At 41.9% G+C, this 24,660-nt stretch overlaps 1 protein-coding gene across 2 annotated transcripts in view; it reads right to left on the reverse strand.

Moving 5' to 3' along the window:
- Positions 1-24,660, reverse strand: part of TGFBR2 (transforming growth factor beta receptor 2) — a 61,129-nt gene that overhangs the window by 15,587 nt on the left and 20,882 nt on the right. For both annotated transcript variants that reach the window (XM_032107574.1, XM_032107581.1), the window contains 3 exons: positions 17,236-17,407; positions 15,416-15,606; positions 2,112-2,911 (listed from right to left, as the gene is read on the reverse strand). In XM_032107574.1, the coding sequence (XP_031963465.1) occupies positions 2,112-2,911; positions 15,416-15,606; positions 17,236-17,407 (1,163 nt within the window). The remainder of the gene's footprint in view (positions 1-2,111; positions 2,912-15,415; positions 15,607-17,235; positions 17,408-24,660) is intronic.

The raw sequence follows: 24,660 nt of genomic DNA on the forward strand, positions 1-24,660 counted from the left end.
GGATGCTGATGCTGCTGAAGTACAGAACTGCTGGCCTTGCAGGCACCTACCAGCCCTTTGAACACAGTGGGAAGAAGGTCCAGACTTACACGGTCACATTAAGTAATGTCTACAAATATTAACCACCATAGACGGCCAAACCCAAAAGCCTGCAAAGGTTCTAATGGGGAAAAAGGTGGTTTCCAGCCTAAGGCCTTTGCCTAAGGGCACTGGCATTGTAGTCAATAATGGCTGTATCTGCATGATATGGAAGGTAGTTGGGTAGATTGGAAAGAAGATGGCTTTGTAATGCCAACAATTTGCCTTCAATATTAGTGTCTAAGGATGACCAGAAAAACAGTTAAATACTTACACTCTTACTTATTTCATAGAAAGTTCCAGGTTTTCTTGAATTAAAAATTGGGTCAGCTCCATTATACATGTTATAAAATTGAATCTCCTGGTGGCAAGGGTTTGAGTCAAAGGGTAAATTTTCGAAATTATGCATAAGGCAAATCCTGGAGCAAGACCTCTTTAATAAAAGCTACAGCACTGAAGCTGGCATGTTGGGGAATTTAAGTGGGTTGCTCTTGTGCGCCCAAAAAGAGTAAGGCAGAGGTTGAAGTGGAGTCAAATCAATTGACTCATACTCCTTGTCACAGAGAAGAATGACCAGCTGGGTCACCCCCAAACAGATTCACTCAAGCTAAACAAAATAAAACAATGGGCTTCAACACCAGTGTCCAAGGACACCAACTCCAAAGCCATAACCCGTTCTGGGCAGCCCTGTACTTTGTCATCAGTGTTGGTGTGGACTGTGGAAGCGGCAGTATCAACACTATCCTCCTACTTCCACGTGTCTCTGAGCAATGCCAGAGAAATCAGCTTGCAACTTCAACCAAATATCTGTGGGTGATGACTTTCAGAGTCCTTGTCTTGCTTCAAATGGGATCAGTCTTCTGACTGACAATATGGTGTGACTTCACTGAACTCTAAAAAGATCTGGCATGCTGGAGAGAAATGATATGTAGCGGACTGGTATTTGTAGCATTTTAAATATGGCTCAACTGATTAGCAGTCACTCCTGGCTCTGGTTAATAGATCTTCTAAAAATGAGATCAGGACAGTTGCTTTTCAATAATGAGACTTTCAAAGGCAGATCTTCATTTGATAAACAACAGTAAAGCTCCTGTGAACTCAACAGAGCACCACAGACTGAAGATCTGTCCCTGAAAATGTTCTAAGCTAAAATATTAGTTCCATGTGAGGTAAAAGTCAGTTTAAATGTACAGGCATTGAGTGACCTATGTATAAAAATATAAATATAAAAATACACATATAAATGTATGTATAATTAAACTATTAGGAATTAATTAAATTAACAAATGGTCTGAATTTATACTATGGGAGTTTTCATTAGAAGAGACAATATTTAGAGATCTACGTAGTCTTAAAAGCATTCATATACATCCCCCTGGCATCCCTGTCAAGTAAATGCGTATTATCCACGCTCCTTAGTTGAAAAAAAACACAACAGGGCAATTATTTCTATTTGACATCCTTGTATTTGCTTGCATGTGGAGAATTTACCATAATGTTAAAGAGGATTCTTCTTTTGAATTTTAAAATTATTATCTATCAGCAGTTATGTGCTTACACCTTTTGAGGGCACAAGACTGACTTCACATATACTGGGATACACCAGGATGGGGTCTAGTCACACAAAAGGGTAACGGCATCAGGCATGAAAACTGTGTCAAAACCTCACAACATGAAGCAGATCCTTATTGTATTTGTGTGTGTGTGCATTGCAGCAGCACCACGAACAGCTGCTAACAAGCTCACACATGCTCAGTGTAAGCGAGAGGATGGCTGCATCATATACACATGCAGCTCTCCCATCATAACAAAACCTACATTGCACTTTTCCCATTGTTGCTTTAGTGTTTAGTGCCTCTTTGTTTATAAACACATTCACATTAATTTTTAATGATTTTAAGTCAAAGCTGCCACAGCAGCTTAATTTTTTTTTATCTTTTAAGGTTTTTTCATCTTTTCAGTTTTTTCATCTTTTCAGAACTGGCAGACCAACTGGTACATTACCCTCCCACCCCTTCAATCTTCTAACTTACCTGCCCACTGTTAGCCAAGTCATCCACAGACAGGGAAGGGTCCAGCCTCAGGGATAACCCAAAGTCACAGAGACAGCAGGTTAAATCATTTTTCACCAGGATGTTGGAACTCTTTAGGTCTCTGTGTACAATAGGTGTTTTGGGACGACCACAGGGTGTGTGATCACTGTGCAGATGGGCAATCCCTCGGGCCAAGGACCCACCCAGTTTCCAGAGGTCCTCCCAGCTGATAATGTGCCGTGTGAGATATTCCTGCAAGTTTCCTTTAGCGTGGAAGGCAGTGATCAACCAATACTGTTTACCAAGATCTGTCTTACGCTCCTCTGCTGTCAAGAACTGGAGGATGTTCTCGTGCTTGAGGTTTACGTCTGAAAAAATGTCTTTCTCAGTTTTCCAGGAAGCATATTCTTCATAGGGGAAAATCTTGACTGCCACAGTTTCATACTGTTCTGACGTGTTTTGCTTCAATTTGGCTTTATACACTTCAGCAAATCTTCCTTTGCCAACAACTATGTCCAACTCAATGGGCAGCAGCTCTGTGTTGTGGTTGATGTTGTTGGCACAGGTGGAGCTGATGTCTGAGCGGTCATCGTCTAACATAATAGCACAGACATCACTGCAGTCCTTATGCTTCTTGGGCTTAACATTCTTCTCCCATGCCTTGTTGAGTTTCCTCTTCTTGTGAGTGCGGTAGGCATAAAAGATAACAATCACAGCAACAGAAATCACCAGTAATGGGACAAGACTTATGATTGTGACCTTGGAAATTTCATCTTTCTCCTCTGGCTTATGAGGGTCATCTGTAAAGAACAGAAGGAAGGCATGCGTGAAGTCATATCATAGTTTCATATGTACAGAGTTATAATTTTTATGCAGAATGCAATACATTATCTTCACCACAAACAGCAAATAATAAAAATTGTTACTGCTTTCTTGCCTCAAAATGTTGTTTTGTATGTAGGCCTCTGCTTACCAGGACTTCCCTGTCTGCTTATTTTATAAAAAGCCAGAACTGAACGAGCAAAAACCTAATGTAATTTAGTAGCTTTGTTCTTTTCTCAGGCTTTTAATACATAATGGATGAAACCTTCACTTTCCTGAATACAATAGCCAAAGTCTCCTGTACTTATTCTGTCAATGTATTCTTGGCAGAACTGCTCCTTTAACCACTAATTACTAGAACACATTAATTTTTCTATAAATAAATAGACAACGAATCCTGTAAACTCCCACTCGCCCAGTTATTACTCCAGATCCAGTATATTTTAGTAGGACCCCTGCAAAGCCATCTTCAGGAAGCCTGTTCACACACTGTATGAAAATATTCAGGCACAATATGTATGCTTGCATACAGACCTGAAAAACAAAACTCATTCTCATGCTTTGATGTAAGTGAAAGAGTGTTGCTAAAACAAATTCAAACACCTGCTCAGAATTGTCACCAGCACCACCCTCCAGGTACTTTTGCATGGATTTATGTATTGGAAAACTTCCTCTGTGTGTTTCTTGCTGGCTGTACACTGGTTTTCTGCTGTAAAGAAGATGTTCACTCCAAACTCCATACCTGGTGCAGAGCACACACCAACATATTCTTAGGTGGAACATGTAGGGAATAGAAGAACAACAGGGACCTATTCTAGAATAGGGATGTGTTCTGGGAAGAGTACAGATTATTATCCTAGAGGTGAGAGCTGCCCTGTCACCTCTAAAAACTACCTCCTAGTTCAGTATTTCTTAGGGAAGATAACCAGTTTAAAAGGGAACAGTTTTGTTCCGAGATTACCAGAGGGCCAGAGTTTATCTGAACCTGATTTGATTGAACACATGGAAATTTACTCTCTCAGTCTCCTTCTTCCTGTGAGTCAGATAAAACGTACTGTATCATCCTTGCATGAGGGAGGGGATTGTTTGGAAGAAATCCTGGGAGCCTAACCTGAATGGACTAAAACAACTGAAGCTGCAATCACAGTTAAGCAAGTTGCTTGTCTTGGCAGCACGATGCTCTGGTGGATGCTTCCAGCCATGTCATTGACTCAGGCTCTGTGCCTCAGGCCAAATAAGTCAATATGAAAAGGAAAAGTTTAATAAGCTCTGAAGGGAAGCTGTCACAAATTACATTAGCCCCAAGCCTCTGTTTTCCCTACTCTGTGTCTCTCAAAACAAAGGTGAGCAATGCTAAAAGGAATAAGGGTAAAAAGTTTACAATTAGAACAAAGCAGTACCTCTGACCCTCCAATTTCACTTGTAATCACTTTTCCTTTGTAAACCCAGGTGGCAAGCAGCAGGAGCCATCAGCTATTCAAAGGCAGGTGATAGGACATCTGAAAAGTATATTCTTTTTATTTGGAAAAAGGCTTGAATCCTGAACCAGGACGTGCTTCCTCTGCTTGGAAGGTCCATCAACCAGATGTAAGCAAGTAATTAAATCCTAGCCTCTCTCATAGGGTTTCAAGGAAGATGAAGTGCCTTTCTAGCACTGTCATTCCCAGCCAAGCACATGTCAATGACATGGACTAGCACTACCTACAAAGAATGTATTTCCTTCATTTATGCAAAAGAACATTCATGCAAAAGGAGGCAATCCCTCCTTCCAGACCTATGCAAACCACAAATCCTTATTCTCCAGTGATTTCTCTTGACAACAAAATGTTAGTAAATTTCAAACTTATTAAATTTTAAATCAAAACAATACCTAAAAGTTCATCACAGATTAAAGGCAACTCTTTTGCTTTCCGACATACTGAAGAGGGAAAAAAGCCTGCTGTGTTTGTATGGCCGTTACGGAAGGAATATATTTAGAAAGTCAAATGTCACTGCCAGTAAATAGATTTGCATTGCTTATTCCCATGTGCATTCTTTGCTTTTAGAATATCTGCTCTATTAAGAACTCGGGAAACACCCTGGTAGACGAGAACTGACTGCATTGTGGGATGGCTGTTTTGGAGTTTTGGCTGCAAGCAGGTCACAACTATGTGACACAACTGTGACCTGTAACAATCAGAGAAAATAATTTTATTGCACATTTGGGGTTCTGTTTTGCTGGTTTTGGTTTGTTTTTGTTTTTTCTTGACCACAGAAAAACAGGCTTGAAGTTTGGACTTTGCTCTAGGAAATGAGAAACATGACATCTGTATCATAGGATACACTTGCTCACAAAGATGAAAACTTTCTTTAGGGCCTTTAAAGTCCTTTTTCTTTGCCACAGAGCTGCAATATGTAGACCAGATATTTGAAATAACAGACGTATTTCAAAATGAGCAACAAAAGCCCCAAGATGTCTGTCTATTAGTTGTCTTTCAAACAGCTCCCCGAGTCCAAGCAGTTGGAGGTAGCTGGGTGCATGTTCAGCTCTGGGAAGAAACTCACCCAAAGTCCCTGCTCCTTTACCGTTATGGCTACCTGTGTGAGGATCTCCAATCACTCCTACAGTGTCCTAGACCAGGCTGTATTATTTTGCCCTACAGCTGAGAACTCTCCAGCAGAGTTCACAGCTCCTTCAGCTCTTCCTCTTTTTGCACAAGAGAAAACTCTGCTTGTGGTGCAGGGGAATTTCTGGGTAGAAGGGAAAAACTGTCGATGTTGCAAATGTTACTTGAAAAAGAATGCAAAAAAAAATTAATCAAAGCAGAAGCTGAGCAGTTTGGCCACTTCCCCCTGAGCACTGTATCACCCTGCAGCCCTGCTGCAAAGTGACACATCCGCTTTGGCACGGTCGCTTGGAGAAAGCAGAGAAGCAGGGGTGAAAAGCACACAGCTGCACAACCCCACCTAAAGCAGCAGGGACAAAGGCTGTGCTAATTCTCAGTATTTAAAATACTAGACAAATCCCACTCAACGTTTGGGAAGTGCAAGAACGAGCACACATCTGGGAAAACTAGTGTCAGGACTGATAAGGCTGAACTCTTAAGCTTAGGAGGGGACCAAGCTGCCAGACAGGAGAGTTAAAGGGGATAGCAAGAGCAAAGAGCTGGTGGCACTGACATGTGTCCTGAGCAAGACACTTCTGGAACTGCCTTTAATTTTGACTGATGGTATGAGCAGAATCAAATCAGCCATTCCAGCACAAACTAAGAATGGGGTACTTCTCTGCAAAATCTGTGTACAAAATCAGGACAGGATCAAAATTCAGAGCACAGCTGTATGTTTGCATAGTGGCTAGCCAACATTTTATGGCTTGACTACAGGAATCTAAGAATAAATATGTTCACTTATAAATAAATACCTATGACTGAAGCCTCATAATTTAAAAAACGGGAGTGCAGCTTCCTCTTTCTGAGCAGTGGAATGAGCAAAACCTGGCTGCACAGGCAGGCAAGGAAATGGTTAAATGAAACAGCCTTTTATGTTTTGCAAACGTGCTTCTAAATAACTTTACCCACCCAGAACTATTATTTGGGTGGATCAGCCCTTTCTTAAGCTTCAAAAGAGCCTATTAATATAGCATAACAATAGAGAAGTTGAGCTAAAAGAAAGCTTCCTGTATGCGGTTTAAACTAAGCACAAACCATCTGCATAACCCTTAACACTACCTAAGCCTTGAGGGAATAAGGCTCAGGTGCCAAGGAAAATGGAAACACTGGTTTTTTTTCTGTGTTGACCCTGCAAATTTTTTAGGTTGGTCTGCATGCCTTTGATACAACTTTAGGGTCACTGAACTTTGGAAAGAGCAAGTAAAACAATGGCAATGAAATGAGGACACACACTTGAATGGCAGGGCAGCAGAATGCCCAGCCAGTACTGACAGAACTACTTCCTTGCTGTCTGCTGCTCCTGTGAGCTCTAAAGCTGCTGCCTATTCAACTGCTAGTCAAAGCCACACAGCAGGGAAAGAATACATCTGATATTAGCAGAACTCAAGTTAAATATATCGACACTGATGTATTGCAAACTTGTGCAGTGTCTTAAAAATTCCCAGAAACACGAAGTCACAAACCATGGTCCCAGCCACAGAACTGTGATCTAGTTATTTTGCAAGATCCCAAGACACAAAGCAGCCCTTTGAGCTGACTGGAGGAAAACTCCATTTTGTAGAAATTCTGAGGTTTCAAAGTTTGATTTGAATTCCACACTGGAATGAAAACCAACACTTTTTGAATGCTTTTGCTTGAACAGAATTTCTGTTCAAATGTTGCAATTTGGCAGGAGATGTATATGAGTGCTGAATCCCAGCAGTGAGCGGACTAGTATGGGTGGGGTACGGGAGCTTCAAGTTCAAGACCTGCTCTGTTTGAATCAAGAGAGAGCTTTTCACAAAATGGGAGTTTGAACCTTGCACGTGTAGTGATTTCTGAGCAAGACACTAGGAAACAAAATATGGAAAAGCCTGCCCATCTCTTTAGTACTTTCTGGATGAAAACTAGCTCCATAAAATGCTTAACTTCCAGTGAAATGAAATTTACTCTGAGCAGCTGTTTGGGGTAATTTAGTTTATCTCTACTGAAGAATCCTCAAGTGGAAATGAAATTCTGTAGCTCAATGTCTCATATACCTTCCTGATTTTGGCCTTTTTAGAATTAAAATGGCTTGGAAATCTCCAGCAGAACATTGTTTGGTGGGAAATGTTGATTTTCAAAACAGAAACTCTGCTTCTGACACTCCTATACTTTTCCCTGAAACAACCTTGAGGACAAAACTGGTCTGAAAGTGTATCCAACTTTTTAAAACTCCTGCTAGTTTTACAGGCATTGTTTTGGGGGCTTTACAGATGTGAGGTGGGAAGCTTTTTTACTGGGGGTGGAGGGTGTTTCCTTAGGAAAACAGTTGATCCTGACACAAAATACTTGGTACTGAACAAATTCAAATGCCGCACCTCAAACTAACCTGCATTTTTTTATCATGATAGTTTCTTGGAAACATTTTAATTTTTCATACTTGCTGGAGATGATTTTTTTTTTTTCCATTTAATAGCTTTGTTGTACAGGAGATCAGTTCCACCTCTCCCTGAGCTCTATGCTGAACCAACTCATAGCAGAAGAGAGAGATTACTAGATTTTAAAACCAGAGTGGGCTCTATCTTACTATCCAGTGGAAAATAAACCTGGAATTTCTTGCAGACTTTCCTGAAGGTTGAATTCCTTCAACAAGTTCCTGTATTTGACAAGAGCTTTTTTGGACTAGGTAAACCAAAGCTGTCAAGGCCAGTAAGTTGTGCTTGAGCTGTATGTTTTCATCTTTTAGTCTGAAAAGGAGATACCAGAGTATCTCTCTCCTGGAGAGGCACTACCTCCAGTAGCTGGCAGGTCTGCCAGACCTGCTGTAGAATCATGGAATTGTTTAGGTTGGAGAAGACCTCTAAGATCATCAAGTCCAACTGTAAACCCAGCACTGCCAAGTCCATCATTAAACCATGTCTCTAAGTGCCACATCTACAGGTCTTTTAAATACCTCCAGGGATGGTCATTCATCCACTTTCTTGGGCAGTCTGTTCCAATGCTTAACAACCCTTTTGGTGAAGAAATTTTCCCAGCTATCCAATCTAAACTTCCCTTGTACAACTTGAGGCCATTTCCTCTTGTTTCATTGCCTCTTACTTGGGGGAAGAGGCTGACCCCCACCTTGCTACGACCTCCTTTCAGGCAGTTGTAGAAAGCAAAAAAGGGTCCCCCTTAACCTCCTTTTCTCCTGGCTAGACAACCCCAACTCCCTCAGACACTCTTCATAGGACTTGTGCTCCAGACCCCTCCCCAGCTTTGCTGCCCTTCTCTGGACACAATCTAGCACCTCAAGGTCCTTCTTGTAGCGAGAGGCCCACAGGATTGGATGTGCTCTCACCAGTGCCAAGTTCAGGGGGATGATCACTGCACTGGTCATACTGGCTCCACTCTTTCTGAAACAGGTCAGGATGCCATGGGCCTTCTTGGCCATATGCTCTCACTACTGGCTTATGTTGAGCTGCTGTTGACCATCACTCCTAGGTCCTTTTCCTCCAGGCAGTTTCTGGCCACTCTTCCTTCAGCCTGCAGCATTGCATGGGGTTGCTGTGACCCAGGTGCAGGTTCCAGCACTTTGTGCCCTAAGGGTTCACTTAAAGGTGTGGGAACTCATTCACTTGCTCTTTTGAGTATTTGGCTGCCTAAATGTAGCTCTCCAGTCAACAAATGGCTGACAAACCAGACCCAGCCCACAGAGCACTTAATGAATGTCATTGTCCAGTGCCACCACTTATCTCTTCTCCTGAAAGGTAGTAAGGCAAAAGTATGAGCAATTTTGAAGACCTGTGGCTGCTCTCCCCTGTAGACCAGCAGCTTTGCCCTTGGCAAATGACCGCCCAGGGGATCAGGACTCAAGACTTCTCTGTAAGGCCCAGGGAAAATCCCCAGTTACATGACCCAGTTACATGTGTTACATGCTGGAAGAGTCATGCATGTGCATCTGTCACCTGATGGGAATGGCTACATCTTAGTCACAGGGGTGGGAGGCAGGCAACTTGATTGCCTCTGGGTGGCTTCCTTCAGCAAAAAGGCTGGGCAGCAATGACCTAATGGATATTTCATCTATTATAAGCAGAATTTCATTTTTAAACTGATTGCCAAGTATGCAATTCAGCACCCAGGAGGTTTAAGAAACTCTTAAGCTCTAAGACAGAACAAATAGTTTGTTGCTGTTTTTATTCCCTCACTGCTGGCTAGAAGTGTAATTCCTTGGTTTGCTGGCACAGCACCCATTTGCTTAAAATCTTCCACCCCCTAATGCACTCCCTTCCTATCTCTCCCATTCTAATAGGTCCCTTCACTGTGTGTACATGGCATCTCTCACACACTTTGACTTTTGTAGCTGAGCTTTCCTACTCAGCAATACGAAAGCCAACATATTTTAACTTTACATGATGTGACTAAGTTTCTGTGATACATGGCTCAGTTACAGAGCTTGGGTGTCTGCTGCTGTTTGCTGGTGGTTTTCTGGAACAAATCAATCTCTCCAGTTTCAATATGTTCCAACAGATGCCACACATTAACCATTATTTTTATTCTCAGCCTGAGTTTCACCCCTCCAACCTTTCCCAAAATATTATGTTGCCAGTGTTAGTTACAGTTTGTTTCTGTCTGTAATTATTAAAGTCTCTTCCATGACAACCTGATAAAAGGTTGGACAAATTCCCATACTTATTAAGCTCTCAAGTGATGCAAATTGTAACAAATATGCCAACCAGACTGGAAGAGCACTGCCTAGTTTGTTTTTACACAAATCTGTAACTGAGCATGGTTATTTTCCTAAGAAGAAAACAATATCAATAATACAGAGCAAAACAAAATTTTGGCTTCTTTAGCTTCTTTTCATCCTATTTCCTTTCTATCCCATTAAGTGAATCAGATGTTCAGCATTAGACAGCCTCTCCTTTGGTTACACACAGCTGCAGGCACTGGGTGGGACTCTAGTGCCTGCAAATACCTAGGAGGAAACATAGAGAACAAAGCCAATATACAAGCAGTGAGAGGCTCTGTGCAATGTTATGTAATGTTACTGACCTCTTTTATGGGGCAGCTGGAAGACAGTTACGTTCTGAACATGTTAGTTGGATAACAGAAAAAGGGATTAATGAAAGCCTTTGTTTAAATTCACTTGGAAGCAGTCCAGCTGTAATCATCTCCCTTCTGGTGTTCCTTGAGCACCGGACAACTCACCACATAAGTATTTATGGACTGGTGACTGTTTGTGCACAGATTTTAAGTCTGCTCTTAAGTCTGAGATCCTCCTATGCAGTCAAGTAAAATCATTAATGCTTTGACTCTAGTAAGAAGAGGAAGAGGAGAGAAAGAAAGGAAAAGACAGGGACAACGTGTTAGAGACAAATGAGAGACATGAAGTTAAGGACACTCTGAAACATTATCCATATCTCCTGCAGTCTGGGCACGGGACAAGGCATCACACAGGCATGCTTGTGGTGGTTCAGGCAGCAGAGCAACAGCTGCTCTCCCAGTTAACCGTACACAGCGAGCAAACACGGCCCTTGATGCACTGCAAATCCATAGGGTGTAATTCGTTCAGGCAAATGACTCAGTCACAATTGATTAATCAAATAGGTATGTCTCTTACACTCTCAATTAGCCAACTCTGTAAAACCATGATCAATGTGAAGTTTCTTAGGCAGCACAACACCATCCCTCCCTTGACACACTTCCCCCCCCGGTTAGCTTCATTATTCTCATAAACTTTTGTTGACCTTGTCTTGCTGACCTCTTGTTGTCAGTCATCTCTATCACTGAGATTTTGGTATTCCAAGGCAACTGTGTGGATGATTCAGAGTTGCTGCTAAAGATTTCCCCCATATTTGGGTGTGGTGAGAGTGCCCAAAAGAATGACTTCATCTTGCAGTAGGTGAGCAATAAACAGTCTACCTGAACAATCCCACAGACACCTCGGTTGCAAGCTGCATGGAGATCTGCATAGCAGGGCAAGAGACAGGTGAGGATAAAAAAACTATCGTCATGTAAGTTATTAGAATGAAACAACTATAAACCAAACAGAGCTGCGTTAAAATCCTGGCTCCAATTTTTGAGTTCTCTGCAATGTTGCTTGGGTTTGAATTTGATGCCCAGGATAACAACTGAATATATACTGACAACAGTACTTAAATGATTTGTTTTCTTCTTTGCAGTTTCCACTGCTCATTTGCACATTGCTGAATGACTGTGTCTGAATGAGCTGCATAAGAGAAAGGGGTTGCATGGCACAGCAGGTAGGTAGGTCATGCACTAAGTAACATGCAGGAATCCCATTTTCTTGTCTACAATGAGTACCTGGTCATCTTGGTCCACAGAGAACGGGTCAGATGTGGGGCTGGAAAGGGCACAGTCCTGCTTGGTCCCTTAGGGTAAATAAGGCTTGACTTCAGTCAAAGAATTGTTTACAGGGATTGTTAATAAAACCCAGCTTTGTTAAGCAGTTGTCATGCTTGCACTGGCTAATGGCTGAGAGATGTTGTGGTGAAGGGAATGCTGAGGAACAAAGCTGCACAAGCATCAAGGGAGAACTGGGACTGTGCAAACAACTACAGACAGACCTAGTTCATCACAGCAGATCAAAGCAGAAGAAGGTAAAGATGCAGAAGATCCAGCAGACACAACCAGACATCAGGGAGCAAAAAACCCTGGTAGTCTAATCCTGCGCTCATTTTTTCCGTGACAGAAGGACCAGGCCTCTGTCTGCCACCTAGGCAACTTCTAGCCACCCAAGGCCTTTTACCTCTGATTCTGGCTAATCTTTTCCAGTGGTTTTGCTCCCTGGCTTTGCCTTCTGGTAACACCGACATTAGACTTTCGAATAAATAATAATTACAACACACTGGCATTGAGTTTTGCTGTGAGAAGCATTTTTCCACCACAGGGGTGTAAGCCGCTTGCCAGTCACCCACAATTTTGTCTGGCACAAAAAGAGAGGGATTAAAAAATAAACACAGAGTAGTCGGATTTACAATGGTTACCTGTATCCTGCATATTATTCCTCCAAGAACTACAGAACATTGTTTGGAGCAATTCTGCACTCAGTATTTTCCACCAGGTGCCTGTGGCCTGAAATGCCAGAGATCTGAATCAGGGTCAGCCCCCTGACACAGCAGAACTACAGGCATGTTCAGGCACATGTTTCTGACTGTGTCCTGCAGATTGGCAATTTAAATGAAAATCCATACAATAAACAGGCATTTGATTTTGATGTAAGTACTTCAAACACTTCTGAAGTCACCCTTGGGTGAGTCACAACACCTCCAATATGCAAAACCTTTAGATGCTTGTGTCTAAAAATGGAGTCAGGAGGTTTGCCCTTCACAGTCAAGAACTATGCAAGCCAACAGTGCTATAAACCAATTCTTCCATAAGCAATAACAGCTCAGCTGTGAATCACTGGAATTTGGTGACTAACCTTTGGTGGAAATTAGAACTTGTTGCCTTACCCATTTTCTTTCTTACCCCAGAAACACTAGAAACGAACTAAATCTGGTCTGTCTTAAGTGTGCATACAGGAAGAAGAGGTATAACAGTAGTCGTTTATAGCAGCAGCTTGAAAGGAAATTCTGCAATTCACGGGTGAAAAATTGCAATCTTTTTTATCTCAGTTTCTGCTAGTAAATGACTAAAATCACTGTTTGATCAGGCTTTTTTAGAGTAGCTCTTGTCTTGCTCTCTAAAACTACAGAATGTGCAAAACCACTGCAAAAATTCTTGCTCTGGTGTACAAGAAACGTAGCGAAAAAAACCCTGCAAGAACAATGTACAGAATAGATCTGGATGACAGTCATTCCAAAGGCAAAATTATTACAGGCTATTATCTAGTTGTCTGGAGGAGCCATGGACCAGCTGGCTGTGATGTTCTGCTCAAAGTTAAACACAGACAGGAAACCGCATGTCTGATACTGTAAAAATCGTTTGTCTTCCTGCCATGGCTAACCAGGCAAGCAACCCAAAGGGGCTGTTTTCATTTAAAAGAAACACTAATCCACAACAATATAAAAGGAATGACAAAGCCTCAATTCTCCCTGCTCCCGACTGGAGTTAATGCCTGTGTTTGTGAATGAACTGGAAATGTTATAAAGTGAAGTTTTACATTACTTTAATTTTTATCTGTAGTTATTCACTTAATACATATAAAAGTAGCACATGGTTTTCATGAGTCACCTAGAGTGCTTACAGCACATGACATAGAAGGAAAAGTTCCACTTGGAAGAGTGAAAGGAATTAGGGTAAAAAGACTGGGTTTAAATTTCTACTACTCCTTTTAGGTTGATCTGGAAGTGTGAGTGGGCTGCAGAGTTGATAGGAATGAAGGCACTTGTGTTGAATTTCTAGAACGGTTTTCCTAACCATACGCACCAAAGACACATTTATCAGTGACTGCGTTCAGCTACACAGCTCCAGGAAAAACAGCTATAACGTAGCTAACTCACAACAAAGTAGCCAAAATCCACAAGGGTGTGGTTCATGTTGTACAAAATCACTAGACAGCTGACACAGAGTAAGATCTCTTCTCTGGGAACACATTCTCTTCAATAAAATCAAGGCAATCAGTTAGAATTAGGTCCTGGGTCTACCATCTGTGCTCATATCAATACCAGTATATACTCAAAATCCTTTAAAGAACACCCAAGTAAGGGTTGGTCACACAACCATGGATCAGCAGTCAGGTTGTCGGGCTTCGAATCAACCTTGGGGAGGGGATGAGGAAGATGGGGATGAGGGGTGGCACCAGATATGGATAGCCTGGGCTCAGGGAAGCAAAGACTTGCTAGCTTGCTCTTGGCTAATTTGGTGTGGTTTTGTGACCTAAACTAGTTAGCCTTCGTGGAAGCTAGGAAGTGACAGCTACAAGTCACTCACATAGCTGTCCCCCTCAGCGCAGTCACACACCATGTTTCCCAGGAGTGGAAACAACAGCCCAACCTGTCGTTATCTCAGGTAACAAGGACTTAATTATATCTGAGGAACTTAGGGGTGATGAGGATGGGTGTGGTGGGCCACACTCCTTCAGACGTGTGTGTACACAGAGTTCTGCATAGGAGGCCTCACACTTGCCTCAGAGACCTGACTTGGTCGCAGTGAAAGAATCACAGCTGGTAGGAGAAAATAAAGCATGAGGGGTGCCTGCACCATGCACATCTGTGTGTGCAGCATGAGGTCCACCAGCACTGCACACATCCGTACTGCCTTCACTGTGTCTGCAGTGGCCTATATTAGCGTTCATGAAGTAGAATGGGGATGGGTTATGCACTTGTGGTTTGGTCTGTACTCACATTTCCCTGGTTTGTGAACTCACATACGCTTCCTTGTGCCGTAGTAGGTGTGAGGGAACAAATGTCCCAGAGAACGAACCTAGCTACTTCACACCCGCCACAAGAGAGGTACAGATGGTCACTTACACCAGGGAAGCTGACTTAAAATTTACATCCTATCACATTACCAGTAACATCTGTATATGTAGATAACATGCTGTGGCAATACAGCCTTTTAGAGGAGGTAGGACCTTAAATATGGCATTTGCCTTTAGTTTAGATTTTGTAATGTAATTAACATGTGTTGCATTTTGGTGTATCAACAGAACAACTGTGAGCATCTTGCTTTCATCTTCCATCAGCTTTTAAGTGCAGTGTCTTGAGCTGAATATTAGACTTACTTCAAAATGAGGACAGCCTGGCAGGAAGAAGTACCCTCAGACACAGAAAAGAAAGGTTGAGACTTTGCAAGATTCATAAAAGACCAAAAGAGCACCTGCCACTAGTTCTCCCCCACAAAATGCAGTTCCAAAGTACATTGGTATAATACAGTTAATATTATATGCAAGGAATGTAGGAATTCAAGGTAAATTATTAAACCTACCTGATGTAAAAATGAGCATATCATTGCATTCTTCACCTGTGCAGGAACACATGAACATCAATCCCCCATCATCCTTCTTTTCTCTCATCAAACACTGCTCCGATTTATAGTCATCCAAAATGTGACCATATAGTGTTTTCTGGGGATCATGGCATATTGTTTCTAATGTCATATTTTCATCATTCTGTCTCCTAAAAATGAAAAGGAGAAAATTGAAATCAAAAAGGGAATATTTTACAAAGGGAGCAGACAGGACTGCGCCTGCCCAAAATCTGCCTCTTTTGAGAATATAAATGGTATTTAAAGAGCATCGTATTTTCTTCTCTGTCTTTCCTGAATGGGGTAAATTTGGCAGTATCTGGGCTCCTCACATCTGTACAATGGCACAGCTATTCCTATATCACATTACTGCTAAGCTCAGAAGAGTGCCTCTGAAATCTCACTTAGAATTATTAAAGCTAATGCTCAATGAACTGCTGTGAACTTCAGAACATACTTTTGGTTTTTGCGGTCACTGAGCAGACAGTAAAAATCTGTGGGAAATTATGACAAAAACGGAATTGTTTCCTCAAAATCTGAGGAATTTCTAGTGAGTTGGCCTTTTCATTTTGCTTTTGAAGCCTACAATCAGCACAGTTTGTGCACTGAAGGAGTTATATATATAAAAAACCTCAACCAACCAAAAAATCCTCCACCAAAACACCAATCATAAAAACTGATGCAAGCTAGAGATGCCTCACAGTCAGGGAAATATTTACAGCGGATAATCTGGACCATATTCCTGTGTTTTGTCCTGGTCCACAGATTTAATTTCATTGACAAAAGTCTTGAAGGCAAAAAGCACTTTACAGTTTTCTTGCCTTTTAGATAAACGGTCATGAAAAATCCAAAATGTATCTTAAGTTGTACAACAGCCCCTTTTTATGGCGATAATAGACACTGATGACTTACTAAAGAAGCGCAGGACAAATATGGAACAGCACACTGGACTGATCCTGAATTAAAGTGCCTACTTCCAACTACACTGAACGTCCCAAGTCAATGGACACAATTAATCCCTTAGCACACAAATAAGTTATGTCCCTCTGTAAATCAGCAGCAATGCTGCAAGGACTCAGTTCTGTTCCTTTAGTCCAGTTATTAACTCATTAACAGTGTTTCTGGCTTTCTTTGGTAGGATTGGATTCCCATTTATGAAAGCGCAAACCCTCAGTTTTTAGACTGGAACACAAGCTTAAAGCCAATAAATCCTAAAGAAGCATTACAACTAATTTTCATAACCTCTTGATTTCTTTGAACCTAGACATAGGCTATACAAAAGGCATCGTTCCTATATCAAAGTCTCTACCTACACAGAAGTTTTTTCCCCTTAAGAGGAAGTATTTCTACCTATACATGGCAATAAGCCTCTTGTGATAAATCCACATAATCTAGTTCACTTGAAACCTGAGAGAGAATTGTCTTTGTTCAGCAACTGTCACCACAATCCTCTCGAGCCTCAAATCTGTTTCTACTCTTGAGTGCTGTGGGTGGATACAGTTTAATGGTTTGCCCAAGACCATGCCTCTTTTCCAATAACAGCTTAAGCTGGAACAGAACTGTTTTAGAAGAAAAAAAAAAGTCCCCAGAACATTTCATATCAGAATTGTTAACCTCAAGCAACTCTTGGTATGCTGTGCACAGATATGAGTTGGGAGTGAGAGAGCAAAGTGTGGTGAGGTAGCAGGGACATTCTGAGTATCAGAGCAATCAAGGAAAGTACTAAGCCATGATGAATGAGGGTGTGCTCCTGTCCCCAGCTGCAAGAAGAAATAACTTACCATATGGCAACACAGACTTCACTACTCTTCTCGCAGATAGAAGTGATGTTGCAGTTGCTCTTGCACTGATGTTGGTTTGAGCAGGTTGTTACTTTAATATCACAAAATTTGCATAGGTTTGGCATTTTCAATCCACTTTCCTTATTTCTCTCTACAGGTGATGTAAATTCAGCTTAAGGAAAAAAAAAGAAAAGGAAATTCAGTAATGGTAGATTATCAGATTGTAGTACTGCTTATTATGAAGATAAGGTTTTCATCAGAAGCAAACATTTCCTCCTACCTTAAATTAGAAAATCTTTGATCTTTCACAGCTACCAATTTTCTTTACAACAAGGTAAGTGCCACGGTGTCAAGACCACGTTAATCAAAGTGAATTTGAAAAGCAAAATGAACTTCTATTGACTTCAGAGGGAGCAAGTTGCTTTGTAGTTTGCAGAATCAAACATTTTCCAAAACCAGTTTGCACTGAAATAACTCCTCTGCACTCACCCGTTGGCATTACTCACAGGCAGCGTATCTGTCCCCCATGCATAACAATTGCATCATGGTCTGTGTGCCAAAGTAGCTGTGGGTTCCATAGTGAGAATGCACAATTAGCTGTGTGACATTATTATGACAGGGATCAGGACGAATTTTGCAATTTTGTCTTTACTAACCTGAGGCCTAACCTAGGTGTCATCCCTAATCTGATTACTGTTCACACATAACACAGAGCTGGAACAGACTTTCAGCTTAAGGTAGATGGTCTGCCAGAGGTTGTGGGTGAAACTTGAGCTAGAAATGCAACAGGGCATCTGTGCAGCTCATGTGATCTACTACAGGAGTGTTACTGGGTTAATTCCAGGGGACTTGAACTAAAACTAACTTGCAATGACAGCCTGTCTTGTAGATGTCTGCTTTGACCCAACAGCTACTTTTCTGCACCCAGAAATTGAATCATTACATGCTTACTGGTTCAGAGTCTTAGTACTCACCGTCTGCTTCAGTGTGGCAGTAGTAAGGAAAAAGATATTTTTTGTGCTAGTGTTTGAACTTCAGGAAACATACTTTTAGCTCAAATACTTTTGAAAAGCCAGTGCAACTACAAGGAACAGAAAACGCTGACACAAACTTCTTTCTAAAGCTGAAACGAACATGCAACTATCTGAAGTGGAGCAGACAATCAACAATGGTTTCAGTCTGACTCACTTTGCAATGTAATTGGAAAAGTAGGTCGAACCGCTTTGAGGAGATACTGGGCTTACATGTGTCTTGGTTTTTGATACAAAACTTTAGGAGGAAACACTCTGGAATGAGTGTTCCTCCCCTTTTCCTCCATCAATGAGACAAATGGGTCACAAGGAGTGAAAGTGGGAAAAAGAAACCAAACTGTTTATTAACACACGAACAAAACAGGGCAGAACAGGATAGAAAACCCCCCTCAAAATACAACAAATTCCCAGAGAGGGGCTAGCTGGGGCCACCCTGCGGGCCCACTGGGGCCGCCCCTGCAGGCTCCCTGGACCGGCGAGGAGGGAAGGGAGGCAGTGAGGCAAGGGGAAGGAAGGGGAAAAAAGAACAAGAAAAGAAACCAACTGAACTTTTTCCAGCTAGCCAGAACACAAAGGAAACCAAAAAGCAGCACAGCGCTCCCGGCGCGCTCCCTCCCGAGCTCCACCGAGCCCCTGGAGCTGTTGGGCTGAACCGTTCAACTGCCCCCTCCAGCCCCTGGCTCCAGCCCCGGCCCCGGGTCCGTCTTAGAGGCACAGCGTCCTTGGGCACTGAGCGGATGGTTAAGGAATAAAGCGGCTTCATAACGTCACCCCAGGACAACATGCAGCACAGCCCTTCTCTTGTAGCCACCTGTGTGTTAAAACTGTGTTCATATTGCTTTCTGTGGCCAAATGTTGCTAGTCAACCCGTAACAGGCAACCAGGGATTTGTAATTTCCCCCTCTCTACTCAATTAGCTGAGAAATCAATTTTTTCCTTCTAGAACTTCACTCTTTACTACCATTAGCTTATTTTATTATGGGAAATAAATATACATGATTTTTCCAGGAGGAAATAAAAGGGCCTCTTGCTAACATTTTCAATGGATTTCTGAACCATTGTGAGGGACTGAGAGAAAAGTCTTCCCTCTTCATCCAAACCACACATCCTTCTCACCACTAGCATGCTCTGGTACTGACCACTGTAATCAGTGGCAAAACTTCCAGCAGTTTTACGGTATAGAAGAAGATGCTACACAGAGGGGCTAGTTAGGATGAGCTCACTGGGTGTGGCAGTGTGCTCCCCCCTGCTTTTGGCTTAAACAAGAGCCAACAGTGCTGGTTGTGAGGGCTGCACCTGGCTTAAAACTGGACTCTGGGAAGACAGATAACAACACAATAGCTGAGGACCATAAAACTTACTCAACAGCTGAGGGTTAGTTGAGCATGCGCCAACCAAAATACAGCTGGCATGCAAATATTACTGCAAGTCAATCATCTTACTCCATGAACAGAGAACAGCCCAGGGTCTGCTAAGCTCTCCTGCACGGTAGTGGGCTGCATGCCAGGATCTCCCCTTGAACAGGAATGCCTCTTGAGGTTGCTCCTCAAGGCTGAGAGAATCCTTATTGCATCAAATACTCAGTAAGTGAACTGGGAAGAAGCATGCTGAAACTTTGAAATCTTAGCTAAGTGAGATAAAGGAATGATTGTGCACATATAATCCTTTAGACCTAAGTTCCTAGCCTGGAACTAGGTGTGGATCCAGACACAGCTGGAAACCCCCTGAAAAAGGGGTTTAGAATGCGAGGGGGTCCTTTCTGAACCCCATGACTCAACATGAGGGTGTCTCTGACTTTTATCCCACCTTGTCCTCTATGCAGTAAATAATCAAGTGTACCTTGCCATCAAAGCTTGTTAAAGCACTGTCGCTTTTACTGTCAAACTTTGTTAAAATAAACATTGCCCTTCTCTCTTCCAAGGGAAGTGTGTCACTCCATTTACAACACTGGGAGCACTTAAATGGGTGGAGAATGCTGGCAGAATTTTAAGTCCCAGGTAAACATTTCTTGTTCTTAATTATATGTGTTGCAACAACTCGCAGCAGCCATGCAGAGGAACAGTCTCATTGAGGCAGGTGTAGTAGGAACTCAAAAGGTCTTGAATGTAGTGTTCTATGAAATATGTGTTAACATAATCTTCATTATAGTAAACTGTACATCTCTTCTGGAAAAGAAACTAATAGCTATAACAACTTATCTAGGTTGCAGTAATGAACAAAACCTGATAGTGAGGGACTGTCCCTCTACCCAGAAAGAAACAATCTATGGTCCTAAAAGCCTGGAAGAAAAACAGAGACAAATACTATGGGAGAGGTGAGTGACTCACCCAAATTTACACAGGAAACCTGAGGCAGGGTGCCAAACATCTCACAACTGAGCACAGAGGAAAGACATCTGCTGCTCAATCTGCAAAGACTTCAGCTGCATCTCTGCTGCTTTCAGCTCTGAGCTCACATGGCAGCTGTGGCACAACGGATGCCTCTGCCATAAACATGACGCAGTTCCCTCCAGTGCCTACAGCACTGGAGCCCAAAGCCACGTGAAGGTGGGTCCTTAGGTAAACTGTTTCAAGCACAATGTATTTGTTGAGAGAAAGGGTTTGGTTCCATCGCTGGCTGTGCCAGGTTCTGCCAAGGCTCACCCACTGGAACAAATGGATGACAATATGTTTGGACCTCTTCCAAGGAGGGATCATCAAACCAAACTACTTGGGGAAAAAAAAAAAAAAAAAAAAAAAAAAAAAAAAAAAAAAACAAACCCAACAACAAACCCATCTGGAAAGCAGCAATCCCCTGTAAGGTCACGAACCTTAAGTTTCTAAGGTAGGCATTAGTTTAATCACTAACAACACTACCAAAAGGTTGGGCAGCTAGGGTCAGGTAATTTCTTATCAGATTTAATTACTGTCAAAAGCTAATGGGGTTCTCGGACTTCCAGAACTGACTACACTTGTATTTTCCCCCCGAAATTCTTCTAACAGAGGCTCACAGATCAGTGGCCCTCTATTCATGCCTCTGGCAGTTCAAAGTACTGTATAAACTGCCCAGGTGGACAAATTTTATTCCATGCTTCAATATTTGATTTAAAGTGAGACTGCAGCTTACTTTCCCTAAGACTGTCATAATGTTCCAGCAGGTGTTGGTGTGTTGTTTGTTATTCCTCATTGGCCTTGACCACTGTGATAACCCATCTAGTTCCAAAATGAAGCCAGTGTGACTTTTTCTATCTGATGCTGAAACCACACTCTGCAAATGGCCTGAGAGGAAATCTGGAGTTAGAGATGACCTTCGACATCACCCTTTGATCACAGCCTGCTACTAAACTCTGAGGACTTAGAAATCCTGAAAAGATGGGTCTTCTTCCAGGTCACATGAACTCCCAACTAACTTTAATCAACAAAGTCCTACCTGGAGAATGACAAATTGGTAGGATTCTTCCCCAGGAATGTGTATTCACTCATTACCTGAGGGACCTACAACCCGCAAGTGGTTCTGGACCAGCAAGATTGCTACTCTTCTTGTAGTTACTTAAATGTTCATGTCTAGAAATATTTGACTATTCTGCTGCACAGTTCATACCACAGTAGCCAACTGCTCAAGATTTTCTCCTGTTAAGACAGCTAAAGTCACTTGAACATTGTGGACAGAAGCAACTTCTGATTTTGCATAAAAAAAAAAAAAGTGGATATAATGAAAAAGTAATGAAAAAGTCAACAGAGAAATCAAAGATTTGCACAGGTTAATGAAGCCATCCATAAATGTGTGCTTGTCTCCTAAAATTTGAATTTGCCATCCACTCTCTAATGTTAGTTTTCTTATTTTGACTTCTACAGGAAGCCTAATTCTAGCTTTCCTTGCTTCTTTGTCCATGGAGAGGGCTCCAAATAAAAGACTGCGGTTTCTTGGCTATAAAGCTGTCAGCCAACCAGTTCAGCAGAGATCAGCCACCGTGTTTAAAATGCATGGAACGTGCAAGCCAACACGTGGGCTGGACACTATGGAAGAGACACTAGAGCAGTCACATTAGAAATGTCCACTCCATGGATTCTGGTGGAACCAGGCTTACAGGACAATGCTTCTCTTCTATGGTTCACATCTTTATTTATGATTTCTTGGGACACCATAAACAGGTCACCTCACCCAAATTATATTGACTTGCCTTGAAGTTTGCTTTGCACCTGTTTTTTGTAGATATGTAACTTCTATTGAGGCCTAAGGTTGTAGTTTACTTTTCCCTTATTTTTTAATATCATTACAGAATTCTCACAAGCTAACAACATTAAATAAAGCCCAAATCAACATGCTGTCTTTTTTGGAAATATCTACACTGGAAAACTTTTTATGCCTTACGATGCATTTCAGAAACAGCAGCCAGTTTCTCTTACTCCTATCTTGTAAAATCCTGTCATGCACTTCTATTCTCTCATCCAGTGTCTCTGGCACATGTATACTTATAAAATAGCAGGCAGATCCACCCCCGAAAACAAAAATGCTGAGAGAGACATTGGGATGAGAACTCAACTACTACTCAGCTGATGTGAAATAATTCCACCTGATGAGAGAGACTTTAAGATTTCACTCCCCTGTATCACGAAAATCTGCCAGGAGGACAATGCCTTTATCAGAGAGCCTTGAAGCAGATTGTCCTTGTTCTCCCACAAAGCATAGCTCCACGACATCATATATCTGTGTTTGGAAAGCACAGTAGCAGCTATGAAGAACATCCAAACTGTATTACCTTCTCATCCAACAGAAAGAAAGCAAGTTTTGCCAGGAACAGTACTAAACACAGCATGATTTCTGTTTTGACTACCATCCCCAGTCCATGATCTGTAACCCCAGCAGAACTTTGACAGTCATGGAGACACTGCCAGCTTCATTAAAGCGGAGAGGTGATGGCTCAAAAGCACATTCAATGCCTTACAAATATTGATGAATTAATTGCAGGACTGAAGGAGTCAAGGAAAATGCATGATCTGAGCTTTTCTTTAAAGATCTGGATGAATATCCTGATGGCTATTCTTAATTATAACGATTACATTCAGTGTGGTAATACAAGGAAGTGAAGGAATACAAGGAAGTGAAGATGGAAACATAATCAATCCTAAAGATAAAAAAAAATCATGAGTTACAAAATCACAAGACTAGCCAGACAGATCATGGAAATAAAGGAAGGGAAAAAACACAACCAACAAAAAAGCCCCAAGCAACCAAAAAAACAACTTCTGGGTTCTCTGTTACTTGCCATTGCTGGCTGTACTCTTAAGACTGCTTTTTGAGACATGTTTTGAAACTTTGGCCATGAGCAGGAGGTTTGGAATTATTGTCTAACTAAAAAAAATGAGAAGATAAAAAGAAAATAAATCACTGGGATCCAGGAGGTGGATCTTCAAGAAAAATAGCTGTATTGTATTACTCATCTTTAAATCACAGGAGCTGGCAACACTGCAGATCACCTAGTTACTCCCATCATAACACCTTTGGGGTAACCCTATGAAACATGTATTTTCAATTTTTCAGTTGCAGCTGCCATTTCTAAGTTTAATGCCATCTGAGCTGAAATGGAGTGTCACTCTGGTACATGCACCTATATTTGCCATGTGAGTATGAGCTCACAATATTCACATTGTCTTGGACACTGCATTGGGTGCAGTGCTTTATCTGAACTATGAGTTGCCCCAGCAGGAATTCCGTGGGTACGGAACTTTTATGATTTTGTGACTGTTTCTATTAAGATTAACAACAATGATTATCCAGAGTGCTGAGACAGCCTCTGTAAAGCCAAACATGAGCTATCTTTTACGTACAACTAAAATATGTCAGAGGAAAACAGGTTCCTGTTTAAGTATCCCTCTGGCAGGACTCCAGGAAACCACATTCCTATGGATTGTTTTGCAGAATCTCTCAGCCATGATCTTTATCATACATAGTCACAGATCACTGACTACCATGGAGCACAACAGCTGCCTTAGTTAGTACTTAAGGTCATGCCTTTAAGTGTACTGATTGCACTTCTCCAAATTTCAGGGGCTCAGCAAAGGATAAAAGCCAAAATAACTTGTTTGAACACAGTACTTTATGAACCATTTGGAGGAGATGTATGTCATGGTTTCCTCCTGTCATGTAAAGGCTTTTGCCCATCATATGAAAAAAATGCAACTCACACCTACCACACCAAAGAACGATTTGGTGGGCCCCACAGGCTTTTTTCATGTTTGTGTGACCTACAACCTGCTCCTCAGCCATGACTGAGAAGTGTGCTAGAAAGAAGAGAGCAGACTAGGTAAGCCATGCTGACCAGCTAGACCTAGCCAGGAGTAGATTTGCCACCCCTAGATGAGGGAAGGCCAAAGTAGAACAAATGGTTCATAGCAGGAAAGCCACTGATGAACTG

Source organism: Corvus moneduloides, chromosome 1, assembly GCF_009650955.1.
Source record: "Corvus moneduloides isolate bCorMon1 chromosome 1, bCorMon1.pri, whole genome shotgun sequence".
In the NCBI taxonomy this organism is placed as follows: domain Eukaryota; kingdom Metazoa; phylum Chordata; class Aves; order Passeriformes; family Corvidae; genus Corvus; species Corvus moneduloides.